Source organism: Magnolia sinica, chromosome 4, assembly GCF_029962835.1.
Source record: "Magnolia sinica isolate HGM2019 chromosome 4, MsV1, whole genome shotgun sequence".
Lineage (NCBI taxonomy): Eukaryota > Viridiplantae > Streptophyta > Magnoliopsida > Magnoliales > Magnoliaceae > Magnolia > Magnolia sinica.
The window spans coordinates 97,954,894-97,972,610 of record NC_080576.1 but is presented as its reverse complement, the minus strand read 5'-3'; the positions used below and the strand labels follow the sequence as shown (position 1 = coordinate 97,972,610).

At 38.3% G+C, this 17,717-nt stretch overlaps 1 protein-coding gene across 4 annotated transcripts; it reads right to left on the bottom strand.

The window, feature by feature from the left end:
• Positions 1 to 5,810: 5,810 nt before the first annotated feature.
• On the bottom strand, positions 5,811 to 8,845 carry LOC131244610 (bZIP transcription factor 1-A-like). 4 transcript variants are annotated; one of them, XM_058244116.1, is made up of 5 exons: positions 8,630 to 8,845; positions 6,629 to 6,743; positions 6,379 to 6,467; positions 6,208 to 6,250; positions 5,811 to 6,123 (listed from the first exon to the last, which is right to left on the bottom strand). In XM_058244116.1, exons 2-5 carry the CDS (start codon positions 6,738 to 6,740, stop codon positions 5,984 to 5,986), a joined length of 384 nt encoding a protein of 127 aa, XP_058100099.1. In that variant the 5' UTR covers positions 6,741 to 6,743; positions 8,630 to 8,845; the 3' UTR covers positions 5,811 to 5,983. The 4 variants fall into 4 exon arrangements, with proteins under 4 accessions (XP_058100099.1, XP_058100100.1, XP_058100101.1 ...); XM_058244117.1 differs by having other exon boundaries at positions 6,379 to 6,458; XM_058244118.1 differs by lacking the exon at positions 8,630 to 8,845 and having other exon boundaries at positions 6,586 to 6,737.
• Positions 8,846 to 17,717: the final 8,872 nt, after the last annotated feature.

The window sequence follows — 17,717 nt, the reverse complement described above, 5'->3', positions numbered from 1 at the left end:
TTAACCATTTGATGGTTATGATCGTTCAATCCATATGATTTTCAAGATATGCTGCATCCACGACATGGCCAAGAATTTGAAGATAAGCGACCACAATTTTGAAAATGGTGATGAACAACAACTGAAGTCTTTTTTATATTAAGAGAAAGATTAGTGACAATGACATATTAGATGGGACTTTTTTTTTTTTTTTTTTCTTTTTGTTTTTAACAGATGCATTCACACCACAGTGAGATTTCAGATACTGAAACCCATAACCTAGTGTTGAAACTCTTGCGATTCTACAGTCAACGTACGAGTAAGGACCTGAATCAAAATGAACTTATAAGGTTGCAACAGTGACTGTGGATCCACCATCACCGTTGCGATCCACAGTCACTGTTGCAACCTTATAAGTCATGGAGTGGTTTTATATAATTATTACAGTGGGCCTTATAAAAATCCGGTTGGACATCTGTCTGCCAACTATTTCTTTTGGTGTGGACCATTAGAATCATGGTTCAGCGTGACTTTTTTCTTTTCTTTTTTATCTTAGGCTTAATATGGGAGTAAATATCTATGGTTAGAGTAGACCTTCCCTAGACATAGGGCTTGGCCTTAACAAAATCAAGAGGGACATCTGGTACAAATTCTTTCTTTCTTCTTTCTTTTCTAAATAATTTATCATACCATTCAAGAGGGGCAGGGGACTTGATTTTTGGCGGGACACACCATAATGTGTATACAATATCCTCTTAACCATTAGATGCATAATCCTACTTTAGACCTAGAACTCAAAAAAAATCCGGCTGATTTGTGATTTATGTGGGACACACCGAAGAGAACAATGGAGAGAGAGAAAGAAACATCCACCTTGATTTTTATAGGGCACACCTTGATGAATATATGAAATCACTCCAACCATTAGATGCCACATCAAAATTTAAAATTAAGACTTATGGTCCACCTAAAGGGAAATCACTCCAACCATTAGATGCCACATTAGATGCCACATTCAGACCATTCATGATTCAAGTGGGCTACACTAAGGGAAATAATTTGGAAGGTGATGGTTGCCATGTACCTATTTTTAATCGTATGGTCCACCTAAAGCATAGATGTGATTAATTTTTGTGCTCTTGGCCTAAAATATGGTGATTAGGTATCCGGCAATCGAGATGAATTTCATAAAATCATCACGGTGGAGCCTAGCCAAGTATCCTACCAATGCATGATAGGCCTACCCTACGGTTAAAGAAATGTAAGGATTTGTTTGTTATTCAATTTAAATGGTGAATAGAGCGCAAATGGCTAATTATTACCTTGTACACCAGTATAAATAATTTACGTGGTAATTTTGCTTGGAAAATTGTGGCATAAAAACGTTGAAAGCCAATTGAAATTGTGGTGGTAAAACTTGTGAGGCCCACCATTATGCATGTGTCTGACCCACCATTATCCATGTGTTGATCATCCATGCCGTCCATTTGTTGTAGTGCTAAATTTAGGCATGAGCCAACAAACGAGGCAAATACAAAAGTGGACCACACCACAAGAAGAAACAGGGGGAATTTAACACCTGTCGTTGAAAGTTAAGATGAGTGTGGGGCCCATAGGGATTTGTACTTGTCATCCAACCTGTTCATTATGTCACACATATATGGATGAAGGGAAAACACAAATATCAGCTTGATCCAAAACTTTTGTCGCCTCAAAAATGAATTGAATGGTAAGCGTTTAATTCCCACTATTTCATGTACTTTGGTGTACTTGAACTTTGAAACTACTTCATTTTTGGGCTCATTTTCAAAATGAGTGGGAAAAATGGATGAACAGCATGGATCAAACAAATACATAACAGCAGACCCCACAAATTTAGAATGAAAAAAGTATTATTTCTTCCGCTCAAACCCTGAAGCTTTCCAAACACACTTCCTGTTACCATCATGTCAATATCGAAAGGATGCTGCGACTGTTAGATAAATAATAATTACTATTTACACCCTATTTACCATGTAAATTAAAAAACAAATGGGCTTAGAGAAATTACTGTAATAATAATTATATCCATTCATGAGTAGCTTTTTGAAAAAGGCACTGGAATGTAAATCTCATATTAATTTGATAGTTTTTGGTAAAACTCTCAATTCAAAAAAAAAGTTACCATCGGGCCCAAGTTCGTTGCATGGGCCTTGGCTAAAAGGTCCAAGCCCAGTCCAAACCAGTGTTGGCAGGCTGCCCGGCCCATTGCCAACCTTACCCTCGTTGATTTGCGCCTGGGTATATACATGCCCAAACACACGGGCGCTAACTGCTTGGAGAGGAACACTTCCATACTCTGGCAGTGAGATGGATAATACACGACCACTGAAAAATATACACGTCTTGTAAGTATTTTAAATTGGACTGGCGAAGTTATGGGTCACACTACAGATGTATCATAAACCAAAAATCATTCTTATTTAATTATTCAACTATAAGATCGGTGGATATTTATTGGACATGCAGTTGGAATGAAAAATATATCTAACTGTCTATTTCACCAAACAAGTGTTGACTAATCAGAGATTATAATTCGATTGGGGATAGTGACGTAAATAAAGTGGATCACACCATGCAGATGGTTTAATTTGAGTATATGTATACTGCATGTACAATTTATAAGTGGTTACGTATCAAGCATCATACCCTGCCAGAGTAGCAAATAACTCTTCTTTATTTAAATCTGACGGCATCCAATCTGTCTCATCCCCATATGTTTGGCATCCAATCTGTCTCATCCCCATTTGATTTTGGAAGCGGACCAGCGATATGGCTGGTGTGGGTACATGTCGTGCGAAGACTCCTCGATCTGAGTTGTACGGACAGTTCAAAGGTGATCAAAGTTACTTGGCCTCCAAAATGATGTATTTATTATATCCACACCGTTCATCCATTTGTCTATATCATTTTTGAGCATGACTGGACCACACCACAAATAGCAGAGAGGATAATGATTTTCAAAGGTTGAAACATTTGTATGCCCACCATAACGTTTATTTTACATCCAATCTGTTCATATGTCACAAAGACCTGAATGAAGAGGACAAACAAATATCATATTGATCCAAAACTTTTGTGACCTAAAAGGGTTTCAATGGTAGACGTTCAATCCCCCACTACCTTTTGCAGTGTGGTCCACTTGATTTTTAGATGTGTCTTATTTTTCATCTCAAGCCGTATGACGAGCTCACCAAATGAATGGATGGTTCGGATATAACAAATACCTCATGATGAGTCCTAAAGAAGTTGCTGACGTCAACACACAGCTAGATCGGTGGTGCGTGGTACACCAGCCAATTCGCTTCCGCTCATTTTCTTCTCTAAAATAATAGAGAATGATGAGAGCGGTATCCATCATGATTAGCAGACACGCATCTCCACACGCAGACGTACAAAGAACATTGAAGCCGGGTATCAGGTCAGGAGGAGCGGATAGGGTGCGGCCCTGATAGTGGGGCCCACCTTGATGCATTCTTATATATCCATGCCAATTATTATATATCCCGCCGTCCATCCGTTTTTCTAGCTCATTCTAGACCATAAACCCAAAAACGAAGCAGATCCAAATCTCAAGTGGACCACACCATTGAAAACGATGGTGGTTGAAACCTACTACTAAAAACTTCCTAGGGCCCACCTTAATGCCCTCCGTAATGGGAAACGGATTGCCTACTCCCCCCTGCCACCGGCCTGCAGCTGGTGGTCGATGCTCTATGGGCCCCACCATGACGTATGTGTTTCATCCATTCCGTACGTTCATCCATTTTTACAGATCATTTAAGGGATTCATCCCAAAAATGAGAGGATTATATAAATCTCAGGTGGACCACACCACAGGAAAACAATATTATAGTGATTGGATATCCACCATTAAAATCCTCCTAAGGCCCACCGTACAGTTTATTTGCATTCCAATCTTTTGATTAAGTCATAGAGACCTTCCTGTAAGGTAGTACACCTGCGATTAGGATATACTTCATTTTTTGTCTCATAACATAAAATGATCTAGAAAAATAGATGGGCGACATGGATGAAACACATACATCATGGTCGGGATGGACGGCATGTATGAAATTCATACATCATGGTGGGGCCCACAGAGCACCGACCACCAGCCATTGGCGGGTGGCAGGAGGAGTAGGCAATCCGTTTCCTCCTGAATGTTTATTTTCCATCCAACCTATCCGAATGCAATAAAAGAAAAACAAATATCAAGTTGATCCAGAACTTCTACGCCCCCGAGAAGTTTTTAATGGGCATTCAACAGGCTGTTGTAGTTGTTTCATTTAGTGTGGTCCACCGGAGAGTTGGATTGGCTGATGTATCACACACCACCTACGTGGCTGGTGTGTTGATGTCACCAAGTTCTGTAGTCCCATCTAGATATATGAGCTACATCACCGTCGGTCCACTTGTCTAGCTCATCGTACAGCTTGAGCTGAAAAGTAAAACAGACCACACTGCAAAAAACAGTGGACGATTGAACGTCTACCATTGAAATCTTTTTGGGGGTCAAGAAATTTTGGATCAATATAATATTTGTTTTTCCTCTTCATTAATTTCTGTGTGACCTTGTGAGCAGATTGGATGGAAAGTAAATGTTATGGTGGGCCTATGAATGTTTTAACGTTGGGAATCATTGTCCCCACTACTATTTGTAGTGCAGTGACTCAATTTTGGGATCAAAATTTAAAATGATCTCACCAAATGGATGGACAGTGTGGATATAATAAATACATCATTGTGGGGCCATGTAACTTTGATCTCCATGGAACCATTTCACAACTTAGAGCTCGAGGAGCGTCAGCACTCGTCTTTGCACGACACATACTCACACCAGTTAGGTTGGTGGTATGTGGTACACCAGCCAATCTGCCCTAAATGAGTTGGAAAAACCGATGGACAGCATTGAGTGTATAATACATGCATAAAGCTGGGCTCCACGGTCAGTTTTTCTGGAATACATACCGAGTACTGCAATATGATAGGTTGCGGCTTTATCCGTTGGAGTCGGGTTTTTCTTGATGACTGAAACTGTTTATTTGATAGGGCCCACCTTGGATGGAGGATGTTCGATTTTCATTTTCCTTTTTTCAAATTGAATATTTCAACATTTAAAGAATTCATTTGTTGTCTTTCTACAATCCAATTACAGTTCAAATAACCTATGAGGATTTTATTTTATTTTTTAAAAAATCCTACTTAGTTCTATTAATCATGTTAATAACCTATGAGGATTGTTTCTTTTAATAATCTCCTACTTGCATATAATCATTTCCACTTTTAAGATCTGTGTATAGTAACCCGATGCATGCTTAGAGGAAACCTATGCTTCAAAAGGAATCTAGTTGATTTTAAAAGGCTCTAATTGGCCCCTTAAAGAAAAGATTGTGGTAGTATTGCAAGAAAATTGGGATAAGGTGAGGCGAGCAAAGGGAAAATACTAACCCGATCCAGCTCCCTTTGGGCAATCTTGCTGTCATGTAAACCTCTCAGAACATTCTTACATGCATCAATACAACAGCTTTATAGACATATATGATAAAGGAAAGAATTAGAGAGAGACAAACTAGAGAATACAAGAATTTAAGTCAGCACATGGATGTACACGGGATTGTTACCTTGCTAGGAGTTGAAGTTACTGAGACCACATACCACCTGAGTTTCAACCTATCAAGCTGGTTTAGCTCAAAGGTTACATCATACGTTAATCCTAAAGAATCCCGGACGGTAGTGAAGAGCCTATCTACAAGGGCATGAGAAACATGCAACATAATCAGTTGTACCCACCAACATCTTGAGATGATACAAAACTGCTAGTTGTTGCTGGCAAACATAAAATCCCAAACTCTAGAATTGTACATATAGTTATCTTATGATAGTCAAGTAACATATATAGAAAAGCAAAACAAGAATGAAGTTTTCCGCATGAGAGTGCCAGTAAATTATTCCGTACGGAGGCTTAACCATACAAGCACGCAACTTGCACAAGTGTTGCCATTGACATGACAGGCATTGTTTGATTCAACATTGTTTGTGATGGACTGCGAGCCACACCATTCTGAGGACCACGGATGGAACTCCCATTCTTAGACGCCTCAGCTGCAATTCATAGATTATGGTACCCTGCTCAATATTGAAAAATGTCCATGTAATGACAGGGATGAACATTTTTGATAAATCTACCTTCCAAAGAATCTTTCCCACCGCTTGCCTTCTGTTGTGTGTCCTACACATGATGAGTGGAAATTATGAATACGAAATGTCTGGGTAGTGTTTACATCCAAAACAGTGACAATGATGCTTTATGCATATGCTCCAACTAAAATTGCATTTCTAAAAAGGCATTGGACTCACAAAGTCATATATGCACTCATCTTTTACTGAAGTTGAAAACTTCCATATATGCACTTCCTTCACGGGAACCTTCACTTGCACTATCACCACTACAAATTTCAGGTTTTGTTTCAATTATCAGCTATAGTCAGTATGTAATTGAATGGGTGCCAAAACATCTTAAATAAATTATGATGATGGAAATAATCTCCTGGGTATCAATAATACCTTTGGGAGACATATCCATTCCCAAATGCTCCAGATGTTTTACCCGGCTCACTGTTATCCTTGCCCATAAGCATATTCAAGCTGCCTAAACTTCCTTTTGATCTCTTCTTGGGTCCCTTTTCCTTACCTTCAGATGACTTACCATCCATTTCCATGCCCCATGGAAAAATGTGTCATGATCCATTTATCCAAACAGCATTTCACATATCTATCATACCACACATATAGCATGCCTAACCAAAAAAAAAAAAAAAAAACACAAATAAATAAATAAAGGTTGGTTTAATCATGTAACTAATAGAAGCCTAGGTGTTGCCATTTGGTGAAGGCATAGCATATGGACAGAATGGAAGAGGGTTAGGGAAACGGTTTAAAATAGGAGTTATTTAATACTCTAGCCAAGTATGATGGTTGATACTTAGACGCTTTGAAATTGTACATGTGGCAGGTGAGCTATGTTGAAGAGATAGTCAACTACAAGGCACCCTTTCTTTTTTTTTCTTTTTTTTCTTTTTTTCAGTTAGCTTGTTAGTACACACAACATTGTCAATTCAAACTTCACTGTTAGCCACCCCCACCAGGGAATCGAAGCCAAGACCTTAATGTTGAAAATGAGGTATTTTCACTCGGTCTGCCACTTGAGCTATGGATCTGGATATGGGTATTTTCATAGCAATATAAATCATCATCAACATTATTATCATTGGCCTACAACAAAAATTATAATAACTTCAAATAAAATGAAAGCTAAAACATTGTGCTTATAATTAGTAAAGCCATTCACAGCAAGTAACTTAAAACTAATTTGATGGAGAACTGAGAGTAACAGCATGAATCAAATTTGAAAAGTCATTAGATGAAGAATATATGCTTACTATGATTCCATGTGCCCCTCTGTAGTAACTGCTGGTTATGGTCCTGAACCGCTCTTGTCCTGCAGTGTCCCACTAAGCAAACAAAAGAGAATAAATAAAGAGGTAATGAGGAAGCCCTGCGGCAGGAAGCACAATATGGTGGCTTTCATTGCAAATGGATAATTCAGTAGTTCTCTTCTAGCCAATCTTTTCCGGTACGAAAGCACAATGATGGGTAGACAAAAGTCTTAAGGGGGATGCATTTCCTTGCCAAGTAACTTTTACCACAACCTATTGTCAGTGTTGTATGGAAGAAATGGAAATCCTGTTCTTTAAATGGCAAAATGTGCTTAGGGCGATGCTCAACCAGCAGTGGGATCCTTAGTATTCGGTTCCTTTCTGCTAATACGAATCTCATTCACCTCCGATCAAGTGACGTGAACTAAATATAGTTCTAAAACCACAAAAACAATTACCAATTGGATATCTTGCAGCAGTTACATGTATATGTGCCAGACTGCCATCTAATTTTTATTTTTATTTTTCCTAATATATGTCATATACAAAAAGAAGGGGAAAGGATGTACACCGTGTGACCCAACAAAACAGGCCTGTTATGTTTATTAAAAATCAGCAGCCATTCAAGTAATCCATCACACAAAATCAAATTATTGGCATGGACAGCAGACTTGCATTAGGTTTCACATAGATGGAGATTCCCATGAAATTTTTCTTGAGCATGCAGGCTTCCAAGTACTTAGAATTTCCCATAATTTGCATAACAAAGGGATTCTCATGTGGCACTATGGGCCCCATGTGTTCCCCCAGATAATTTTCTAGGAAACTCCATCCAAACAAAGCCTTACCTGCAATTTGAACCGGCATCCTATCTTGGACAAAGTACCAAAAATGATAAGAGCAAACAACCAATGAGTAAGAAGTGATAAGATATGCCCGTAGACATGAATATAAAGATCAACTCTTGGAGCCAGAGTTCGATCCCAACTTACATACTAAAATTTTTTACAAAAAAAAAAGAAAGAGGAAAAGGACAACATCCATTGGAATTCAGTTAGATTTACCAAAGCAAATATATTGGCATCAAGAAAACCCAATAACTTAAACATCCAAGAGTGAAATAAAATCATACAAATAGCAGAAATTCAAATGGATATTCCCAAATTACTCACAATCTGCAGCTTGATTGTCTTCCCATCGAGCTCGACAGTCCTAATTTTCTGAAGATTAGACAAATTATACAAAAATAAATCACATCACCAAAATGTGTCTGTATCGTGTATATTTATGCATGGCATGAGTTGGGTAGGTGTGTATGTATGTATAGATAGATATAGAAACAGACAAAAATAATACAAAAATAAAACATTTCACCAAAAACAGAGTCAAAACAGTACGGAAATGGAAGATTTCAATTTGCAAAGCAACACAACAACTATAAATTTGGCACAGCTCTAGGAAGAAAACCGGGGAAAAAAATAGCTGGGAAGACAGATAAATCTAAGATTTACCAGGTTAATTAAAAAAAGATCACTCCTGTCATGCTACAGCTAGTTATCCACAACCGCTCCTAAATGCAAAATTATCTAAATTGAAGATGAATCACATCCATCTCCAATGAGGATCAGTTTCTGCTAGCAGAGGGAAGTAGGATGCAGGAAGTGCATGCTCCTAAAAAACATAATACATAACAGATCTTTCTCTATTCTCCTAATCTGATCAAATTTGAGATCGAGAGAAAAGGAGCGGAAGGAGCGAAATGAAAAGAATTGAGCTTACCTGGAACTGATTTGGATCTAGATCTGAATGATAAGGAGGTCTTCTAGCAGCTCTCCTTCTTCCAATCGAGAGAGAGAGAGAGAGAGAGAGAGAGAGAGAGAGAGAGAATGGATTTGGATCTGGATTTGAATGATAAGGAGATTAGGTTTCCTAATCAGTGTTTTCTTGGTCTTGAGCAAAAATTGTGAAAATTTTTAATTTTTCTGGAATTTGTTATGAATTCGAAGTGATTTTGACAGCCATCTAGGGCACTTAGAATTTCAAGATACGTGATGTTAGCAATTTATGACTCTTGAATTCAATATCTGTTAGATTTCACAGATTTTACAATTAAGTTTGAATTGTTAATCCAGAATTAGAAGTTGTAAACATTGATTAAGTCATGATTTTACATGTCACATCTCGCTTTCACATAACATTCATATCTTGCACCGTATAGCCTTGGTACAGCTGATTGCATTCATATACTCATCACCATGATTCCGCATTATTCTGACCTTGCATTTTGAGCTAAAAAAACAGATACCTTTGGAAAAGGTTGGCAAATAATCTTCACCATAGGTTTACTCCCTATAGGTGTAGATTTAATTCCCCATGGATGATATATGAAAATGGTTGAGTGTACAGTCTTCACCATAAGTTTGCTCCGTATAAGTGAGGATTTGATTTCCCTTCTTGGCATTACTTTTAATGGAAAAATCAAAAGCTGAAAGAATGAAAAGAAGAACTGTAGGGCAAGTTCTATTTTAGGTTTTGGTTGTCCTAAATGCTCCTTGAATCATCAATGTTATCATGTAAATTAACGATTGAATCTCTTAATGATGATAAGTCGAGACTACACTATACACCCATGGAATTTAATGTTTAGAATTTTTTCTAATTGATAGATTAATACTTTGAACTTGATTATGAAGCTTATCGTGCGCTTGAGTCCAGGAGAAAATAATACCCAACATTCATGAATATGAGAATTCTCATATCTAGATTATTTTTCAAAAATCACTCGAGTTTATATAAATTGTCTTATAATTCTCAACTTATTTTTCGCATACTTTGCTCGGGACTAGCAAAATGCTGGTTGGGGGTTGTGTTGAGGGTCAAATATTGCATATTAGACCCTCATTATTACCTGATTTTACGTACATGATAATGCTTAATGCCCTGCTTTAATCTTATTTTTGGTGCAAGGTGTATTTACGCAATCGACATTTTGCTAGTCCCAAGCAAAGTATGCGAAAATAAGTTGAGAATTACAAGACAATTTATATGAACTCGAGTGATATTTGAATAACACATCAAATACTAGAATTTTAAGACTCATGAATGTTGGGCATTACTATCTCCTGGACTCGAGCGCACCGTAAATTTCATGGTCAAGTTCAAAGTATTAATCTATCAATTAGAAAAAATTCTAAGCATTGAATTCCATGGGTGTATCGTGTAGTCTCGACTTATCATCATTAAGAGATTCAATCGTTAATTTACAAGATAACATTGATGATTCAAGGAGCATTTAGGACAACCAAAACCTAAAATAGAACTTGCCTTATAGTTCTTCTTTTCATTCTTTCAGCTTTTGATTTTTCCATTAAAAGTAATGCCAAGAAGGGAAATCAAATCCTCACTTATACGGAGCAAACTTATGGTGAAGACTGTACACTCAACCATTTTCATATATCATCCATGGGGAATTAAATCTACACCTATAGGGAGTAAACCTATGGTGAAGATTATTTGCCAACCTTTTCCAAAGGTATCTGTTTTTCTTTTTTTTAACTCGGAATTTTCTTTTCTTCAATTGATCATGACTGGTAAAATTTTCAGGTTGTGGTTCCTTACATGCTTAGTGATTACCAAGTTAATCCTTGAATATCAAACTGAAACCTTAATGTGAAAGCGAGATGTGACATGTAAAATCATGACTTAATCAATGTTTACAACTTCTAATTCTGGATTAACAATTCAAACTTAATTGTAAAATCTAACAGATATTGAATTCAAGAGTCATAAATTGCTAACATCACGTATCTTGAAATTCTAAGTGCCCTAGATGGCTGTCAAAATCACTTCGAATTCATAACAAATTCCAGAAAAATTAAAAATTTTCACAATTTTTGCTCAAGACCAAGAAAACACTGATTAGGAAACCTAATCTCCCACCCCCAACCTAAAATCTACATTGTCCTCAATGTAAAAGAAATAAGCATGCAATGCACATGGGACAACGAAAGTACAAGAGGAGTGATGGAAAGATAGTACCTGGACGAAAGAATCAAGAGGCTTTCCAAAGATATCTACGTAAGAGCGGGTCAGCATAAGAGAGAAACCAACAGAAGTAAAATAAAAATAACAAAAATAAAATCCTACCTACACCACTTTCGCATGTACTCTCGATTGCATTTAGCATATGCAACAAGCCTTTAAACCCCTAGGTTGCCCCTAGTGGATCAGTTGTAGTCTCGTGAGGGTTTGTAGCAATGTTACCCACAAACATTGAACTAAGAAAATAAAATGGAATGAAAAGCTAAGTTGCCTGCCAGGAGTGCTAAGTTTACCATCTATCCTAAAGCAGCATAAAGGAAACTACCCTAGTCCTAAGAAAGCAAGGAAAAACTACTGAGTTAAGCCGTAAGGTTCCTCTTCCGGCCAATATCTTGATAAGTTTCTTAGTAAGTTCCTCAATAGGATCATCCAAAAGCCCTTTTTGCAATAGGCTTGGACGCCTTGGAGCATGACCTTCCAGAGAAACTTACGTACCTCATAAGAAATTTTCCGTTGAAGTGCTTGAGGTATCCATAGTATATACGATTCACCTGTGATACAAGAAGTTTCAACGTTAGTATCCCATAGTGAATCAGAAACTACAGGTAGATAAAGTTTAGAAAACTTCACAAGAAGTAATGTAGTCTCAACACATTCCGAAGTATCAGACTTTGGTTCAATTTTTAGCTCCTCCTCCCTTAATGGTAAACATTCAGCATCTGTGGAAGAAGGGGCTTCAAAGTAAGGGTTCTCTTGGTCAATGATGACTACAGAGATGTTGTCTTGCAAGGCATTCACTATGTCTCTTATCATGGGATCATTTGAATCTGTAAAGTGTGCCAAACAATCATCAAAAGAGTTGGGACATTCAGCTGAGAGTGACTTATTTTCCACATTGAAGTTTGTGATGATCTGCTCAAGGAATCCATCGTCTTTGAAAGTGTATGGAGGTATGCTCTCTTGCTTCAGCCCTGCAAAGACAAATTGAAGGTCAGTAGACGAAGTATTGATGTGAGGACTCTGTTAATTAATACTACTTAGAAGAGACATTGAATTGTCAAAAGTGTACAGCTCAGATGGTGGCCTCAACTGGGTGGTTTCAACTTTCAGAGTCATATCAAGTAGCTCGTCCATCTCCCGAATCATATCATCATTCAATTAAGGGAAATGGCCTAAACATGCATCACAAGAGTTAGAAGGGTCGGTTGTAAGGGGCTCATCCTCCACTTTTAAATTAGACATGTTAGGTGAGATGAGTGGCTCATTTTGACCGTTCTCTTCATGTACTTCTCGATCATTAACCTGGACCAAACTTAAGATTGATTATAGGGGAACTGTGGCTGCACATTCAAGATCATCATCCCTATACTCATCATATTCTAGTTCAGTGCAGTGCACAATTGGGATGAGATCGCTTTCCTTACATTCTATTTCTAAATTCGGTTGAGATTCGAATAAACTAACCTCTACCTCATCATTGAAATCCTGTGTGTCATGTGAGTGCAGTGTGTCACTATCATTATATTTAAAAGACACCCACGTCTCTTGACCATTCCTTTGGACCGTCATCAAGATCGACTCATCGAAAAATTGAACCATATGCTCATTGACGTAATCCAACTCTTCATTCCAAATTCCAGATTTCTTCAAAAGCGAGTACGGATCACTTTCCTCGCATTCTATTTCTAGATTGTGTTATGGTTGGGATGAACGAGTTTCCTCTACTTTATTGAGGCGTGAATTAAGTGCTTTCAATGATTTGCTAATTTTCATAAAACAGGCCATGTCATGCTGAAATAAATCCTCTTGGGTAGTTTCTGGTTGAATTTCAAAGGTATGGGATCTAAGAGGATAATCATTATAACATGTTGTTGGTTCATTTACCTAATTTTGATGTTTCCACTGGTTATAGTCATACTGATCATAGGTGGGAGAATCTGCTGGTTGGTAATAATCCTCATTCCCATAATTACGATCGTATACGGCCCTATTAACCGATGGAACATAACGTTCTAGTCGGTTCTCAATATCGGTTCTCGATGGAGAGAAATCTTGAGGTATACGTTGAATTCCACAACCCTTAGGCATTCCCCAATATCTCCTATCCATCTCAGCATATGCACGTACCCACGCTTCCATGGTAGACCCCTAACTCTGAGTCTAATCTTGAAAGAAAGCAAAATCCTACAGCAATACAGAAAGTAAGAGGAGAAGTTAGAAAGATGTTACCAGACTAGAGATTCCTGTATTAAGATCCTGCAAAAGAAAATAAAAGAAATTAGTTTCTAAAACTAAAAATTCTAAAGTTAGAGAGTAATGTTAGTTTCTAAAATTAAAAGAACTCCTAGAATATACCCTAAAAAAAAACCTATTATAAAACAAAAGAGGAAAGTTTCTAAAAATAAACTATTTTCTAAAAATAGAAAAATACTAGAATTAGAAAATTTCTAAAACTCAAACCCTAATTCTAAAAATAGAAAAAGTAGAGGAATTAGAAAGGGATTACCAATTTAGAAGTTTATGTCAGGATCCTACAAAACAGGAAAACAGGTTAGTTTCTAGAAATCAGAAAAATCTAAACCTAAAGTTAGAAAAATCCTAATCTTAAACTAATCCTAAAACTAGTTAATTTCAAAAAAACGTAACCGTCAATCCCCGGCAACGGCACTAAAAACTTGTTCACTCCCCAAGTATAGGGTTGTGATGTAGTAATAAACTCAGTAAGACCGAGGTCGAATCCCAAGGGACTGATACTTGTACGTAATCTGAAACTCACTAGAACTAGAACTAGACTAAGATATAATCTAAATCAAGCGAATATGAGGGAATAATTGTGAGTAGATTAATTAAAAACTAATAAAAATAAAGGTGGGAACTAGGGTGCCAAGGATCCACTTGTAGCAATTGGGAAGTTACCTTGTATTGATTCAAGGACACAACTGGAATCAGAGTCCCATCCTATCCAGTTGGTAAGAAGAGATTTGTCAGATCTCTGAATGTCTCATGGATCTAATCATCAACAGATACAATTGGTGTAGATTTGGAAGTGATCCCATTACCTAACCATGCCTAGGAGACTATAGCAATTTACCAAACCCACAACCAATCACAAGAGAATTGTGAAAGTTAGGAAGGGGTTCCGTCACCCAACCATGCCAAGGAGACAATGGTGAACAACAGGGCCTCCTAAGTTCACAATCTCATAATGGAAAGAACATACTCAAAGCTATTGTAGATCTACTGTAATTTGAGTCACAATAAACTATTAAAAACTAAAAGTATTCCTTAATAATCAAATTAAAATCCACAAGAGTCCAATAACTATGAATCAAAGCAAAGCTAACAACCCAATCACACTACAAGCTTCACCTCTTAGCCCTAGGTAAGAGGTTCAGCCCAACATAATTAGGCTACCCTTAAAAGAAAGAAAAAAATAAAACAGAAAAATAAAAGACACTACTTGGTGCTAATGATGCCTCCACAGCTGCCGGTCCTTATCCCCGTCCAGGATGACCCCCACTGCGCCTCTCTCTCTCCCTCTTTATAGCAGGAAGGTCGGTGGCTGGGTCGGTGGAGTGCGTAACAAGCAACTCTGTTTACGCAGGAATTTTCTTACACACTTCCTTCTTGTGTGATGATTGGCAAGCCCATAATCAATGCTCTGGAATAAAAATCCACTCCGTTCACTGGATTATACTTGAAAAACCAATTGTAAATGGCTAGGTTTTTTATTAAATTCGGTGTGGCCCACGTCATCTTCTGCTCTGGCATCCGTCCTATGTTTGGACGGATAGGAACCCATCCTCGCGTCGCATCTTATTTCGTCACTTAGGCTTGGGAAAGATGAACCACGTGAGTCACATGGACGGTCTGGATCAGTGATCAGACTGATGGGTGGGGCCCACGGTAAAAACCTAGTGGATAGCACGTCCGTCACTGGATGTTTCACATGGCTTTATTTGGATGGTTTGCAAAAAATAGGTGGAGCCCACTTCTGATGGCATTTTCGAAGATCTACTCCGCTCATCATTTTCTTAATAAAGTATAAGCCTATGGGTCAAAGTAAGAAGTAGATCCAAACTCTAAGTGGGCCACACCATCAACCTGTGATGAGTCAATACCGAATGTTGAAGCAAACCTCTTCTAGTTTACGTGCATGCATGCATATGGATTTTGTTATATTTACAGAATTGCCACTCTGCCTTCTAGAAACGTTCGTCGTTCGTTCCTCCCTACTGCACCATCGAAAAGAAGTGAAATTTAGCAAATATCACCATTTTTCGTGCTCTTTCCATCAGTTCAGTTTGGGTCCAGATCTCCCAAGGATGTCCAAGATGCTTTCTTAATGATTATTGTCTGATCTTATCCATCGGGTCACTTACACACTGATCCAAGGGCTGCATTTTGACGTGTACGGTTAATTTGTGGTCCCTTGGCCATGTATGAAGTTTCGAGCCGAACGGATAGTGGGAACCCCATGATCTTTCATTCTGGACAAATTTTGGGCTACTTAAGCTTCAGTTTCCTAATTTTCTTGGATCTCTAGCGTGTAAATCTGTCGATCTCAGTCCCCTGTAGTCCCGTCCATTGCCTTGGTAATTCCTGAGTGTTAGATCCATGCTTTTAACATCCTTTTCGGTCTAGGCTCATAAATACACCTTGCACCAAAAACAAGATTAAAGCAGGGCGTTAAGCATTATCATGTACGTAAAATCAGGTAATAATTAAGGTCTAACATACAATATTTGACCCTCAACACAAACATGTGAAAAGAATCAAAATCCGCAAACAAGGAAATCGCAAAGGTCTTCTTTATGGGAATCCAACAGAATTTCACAAAAAAATGAAAATAAAAAATAAATAAATAAAAAATCTCTACATTCCTCTCTAAACCAGACGATCTAGGGTTCTTAATCGAGAAAAAACAGAAAAACGGTAAAAAAAATTTCAAACAAATCAAGAAAAAGGAAATTGAGAGCTAGAACATCCGATCTTCAACGAGATTTAACGAGAAAATGCGGGAACAAGAGCAATACCGACCTGCACGTCTGAGAAACGAGAATTCCAAAGCTCCTTTTGTCATCAATTGACGAAATGGTTGGAACTGAAGAAAGAAATGGCGATTTTCGAGCAGAAATCGAGAGAAATGAGGGGTTTGGGAGACTTGCTTGGACTCGCTGAGAGACCTTTTACCCGAAAAGCCTCTGAGTGAGAGGAATGGCAGCTTGCTTTTGTAGCTGGGCTTTACTGAAAATAACGAAAATGCCACTATAACTTTAGAAAGTCGAAATTACCCTTGCTACTTTGCGATATTGGCCTCAGTTTTCAATAATCGCGGAAAAAAGGCCTAGTCGGCCCATGACGCAAAGAGCTCTGTAGGGCCCACCATGACATGGCATCTGCTCCATCCATCTCTTATGACAGATTATTTTAGAATGGGACCCAAAATAGTAGGCTGATTCAACACGCTAATGGGCCATAATGCGTGGATCAGTGATGATGGGACCATTTACCTTTGAAATCTTACCGTGGCCCACCATGATCAGTTCGGTAGCCTCAAGAAGGCTTCAATGATAGACGTCTTCGTGAAATAATTTTTCGGCTCACTTCCATAAATGAGTTTCCAAAAATGATGGACAGACTTTTAGCCTCGGTTACTAACCAACCGAGGCAAAATGACAGACTTTTGGCCTCAGTTACTCACTAACCGAGGCAAAAGGGTAGACATTTGGCCTCAGTTGTTCACTAACCGAGGCAAAAGGGCAGACTTTTAGCCTCGGTTACTCACCAACTGAGGCAAAAGGGCAAACTTTTGGCCTCAGTTTCTCACCAACCGAAGCAAAATTGCAGACTTTTGGCTAGACAAAAGGGTAGACTTTTGGCCTCAGTTTTCAATAACCGAGGCAAAAAGGCATGCTTTTGGCCTCAGTTTTCAATAACCAAGGTAAAAGGGCAGACTTTTAGCTTTAGTTGCTCACCAATTGAGGCAAAAGGGCAGACTTTTAGTCTCAGTTACTCACCAACCGAGGCAAAAGGACAGACTTTTGGCTTCAGTTCTCAACAACCGAGGCAAAAGGACAGACTTTTAGCCTCAATTGCTCACCAACCGAGGCAAAAGGGTAGACTTTTAGCCTCAGTTGCTCACAAAGCGAGGCAAAAGGGCAAACTTTTGGCCTCAGTTCTCAACAACCGAGGCAAAAGGGCAGACTTTTAGCCTCA

Bases quoted from the DNA above. Each gene is read 5' to 3' on its own strand.
- LOC131244610 (XM_058244116.1), bottom strand. From the start codon at position 6,740: ATGGAAATGGATGGTAAGTCATCTGAAGGTAAGGAAAAGGGACCCAAG. The intron at 6,468-6,628 runs GTAAAACATCTG...TGAAATTTGTAG, and splicing joins CAAGGATAACAGTGAGCCGG to TGGTGATAGTGCAAGTGAAG. The intron at 6,124-6,207 runs GTAGATTTATCA...TATGAATTGCAG, and splicing joins TGGGAAAGATTCTTTGGAAG to CTGAGGCGTCTAAGAATGGG.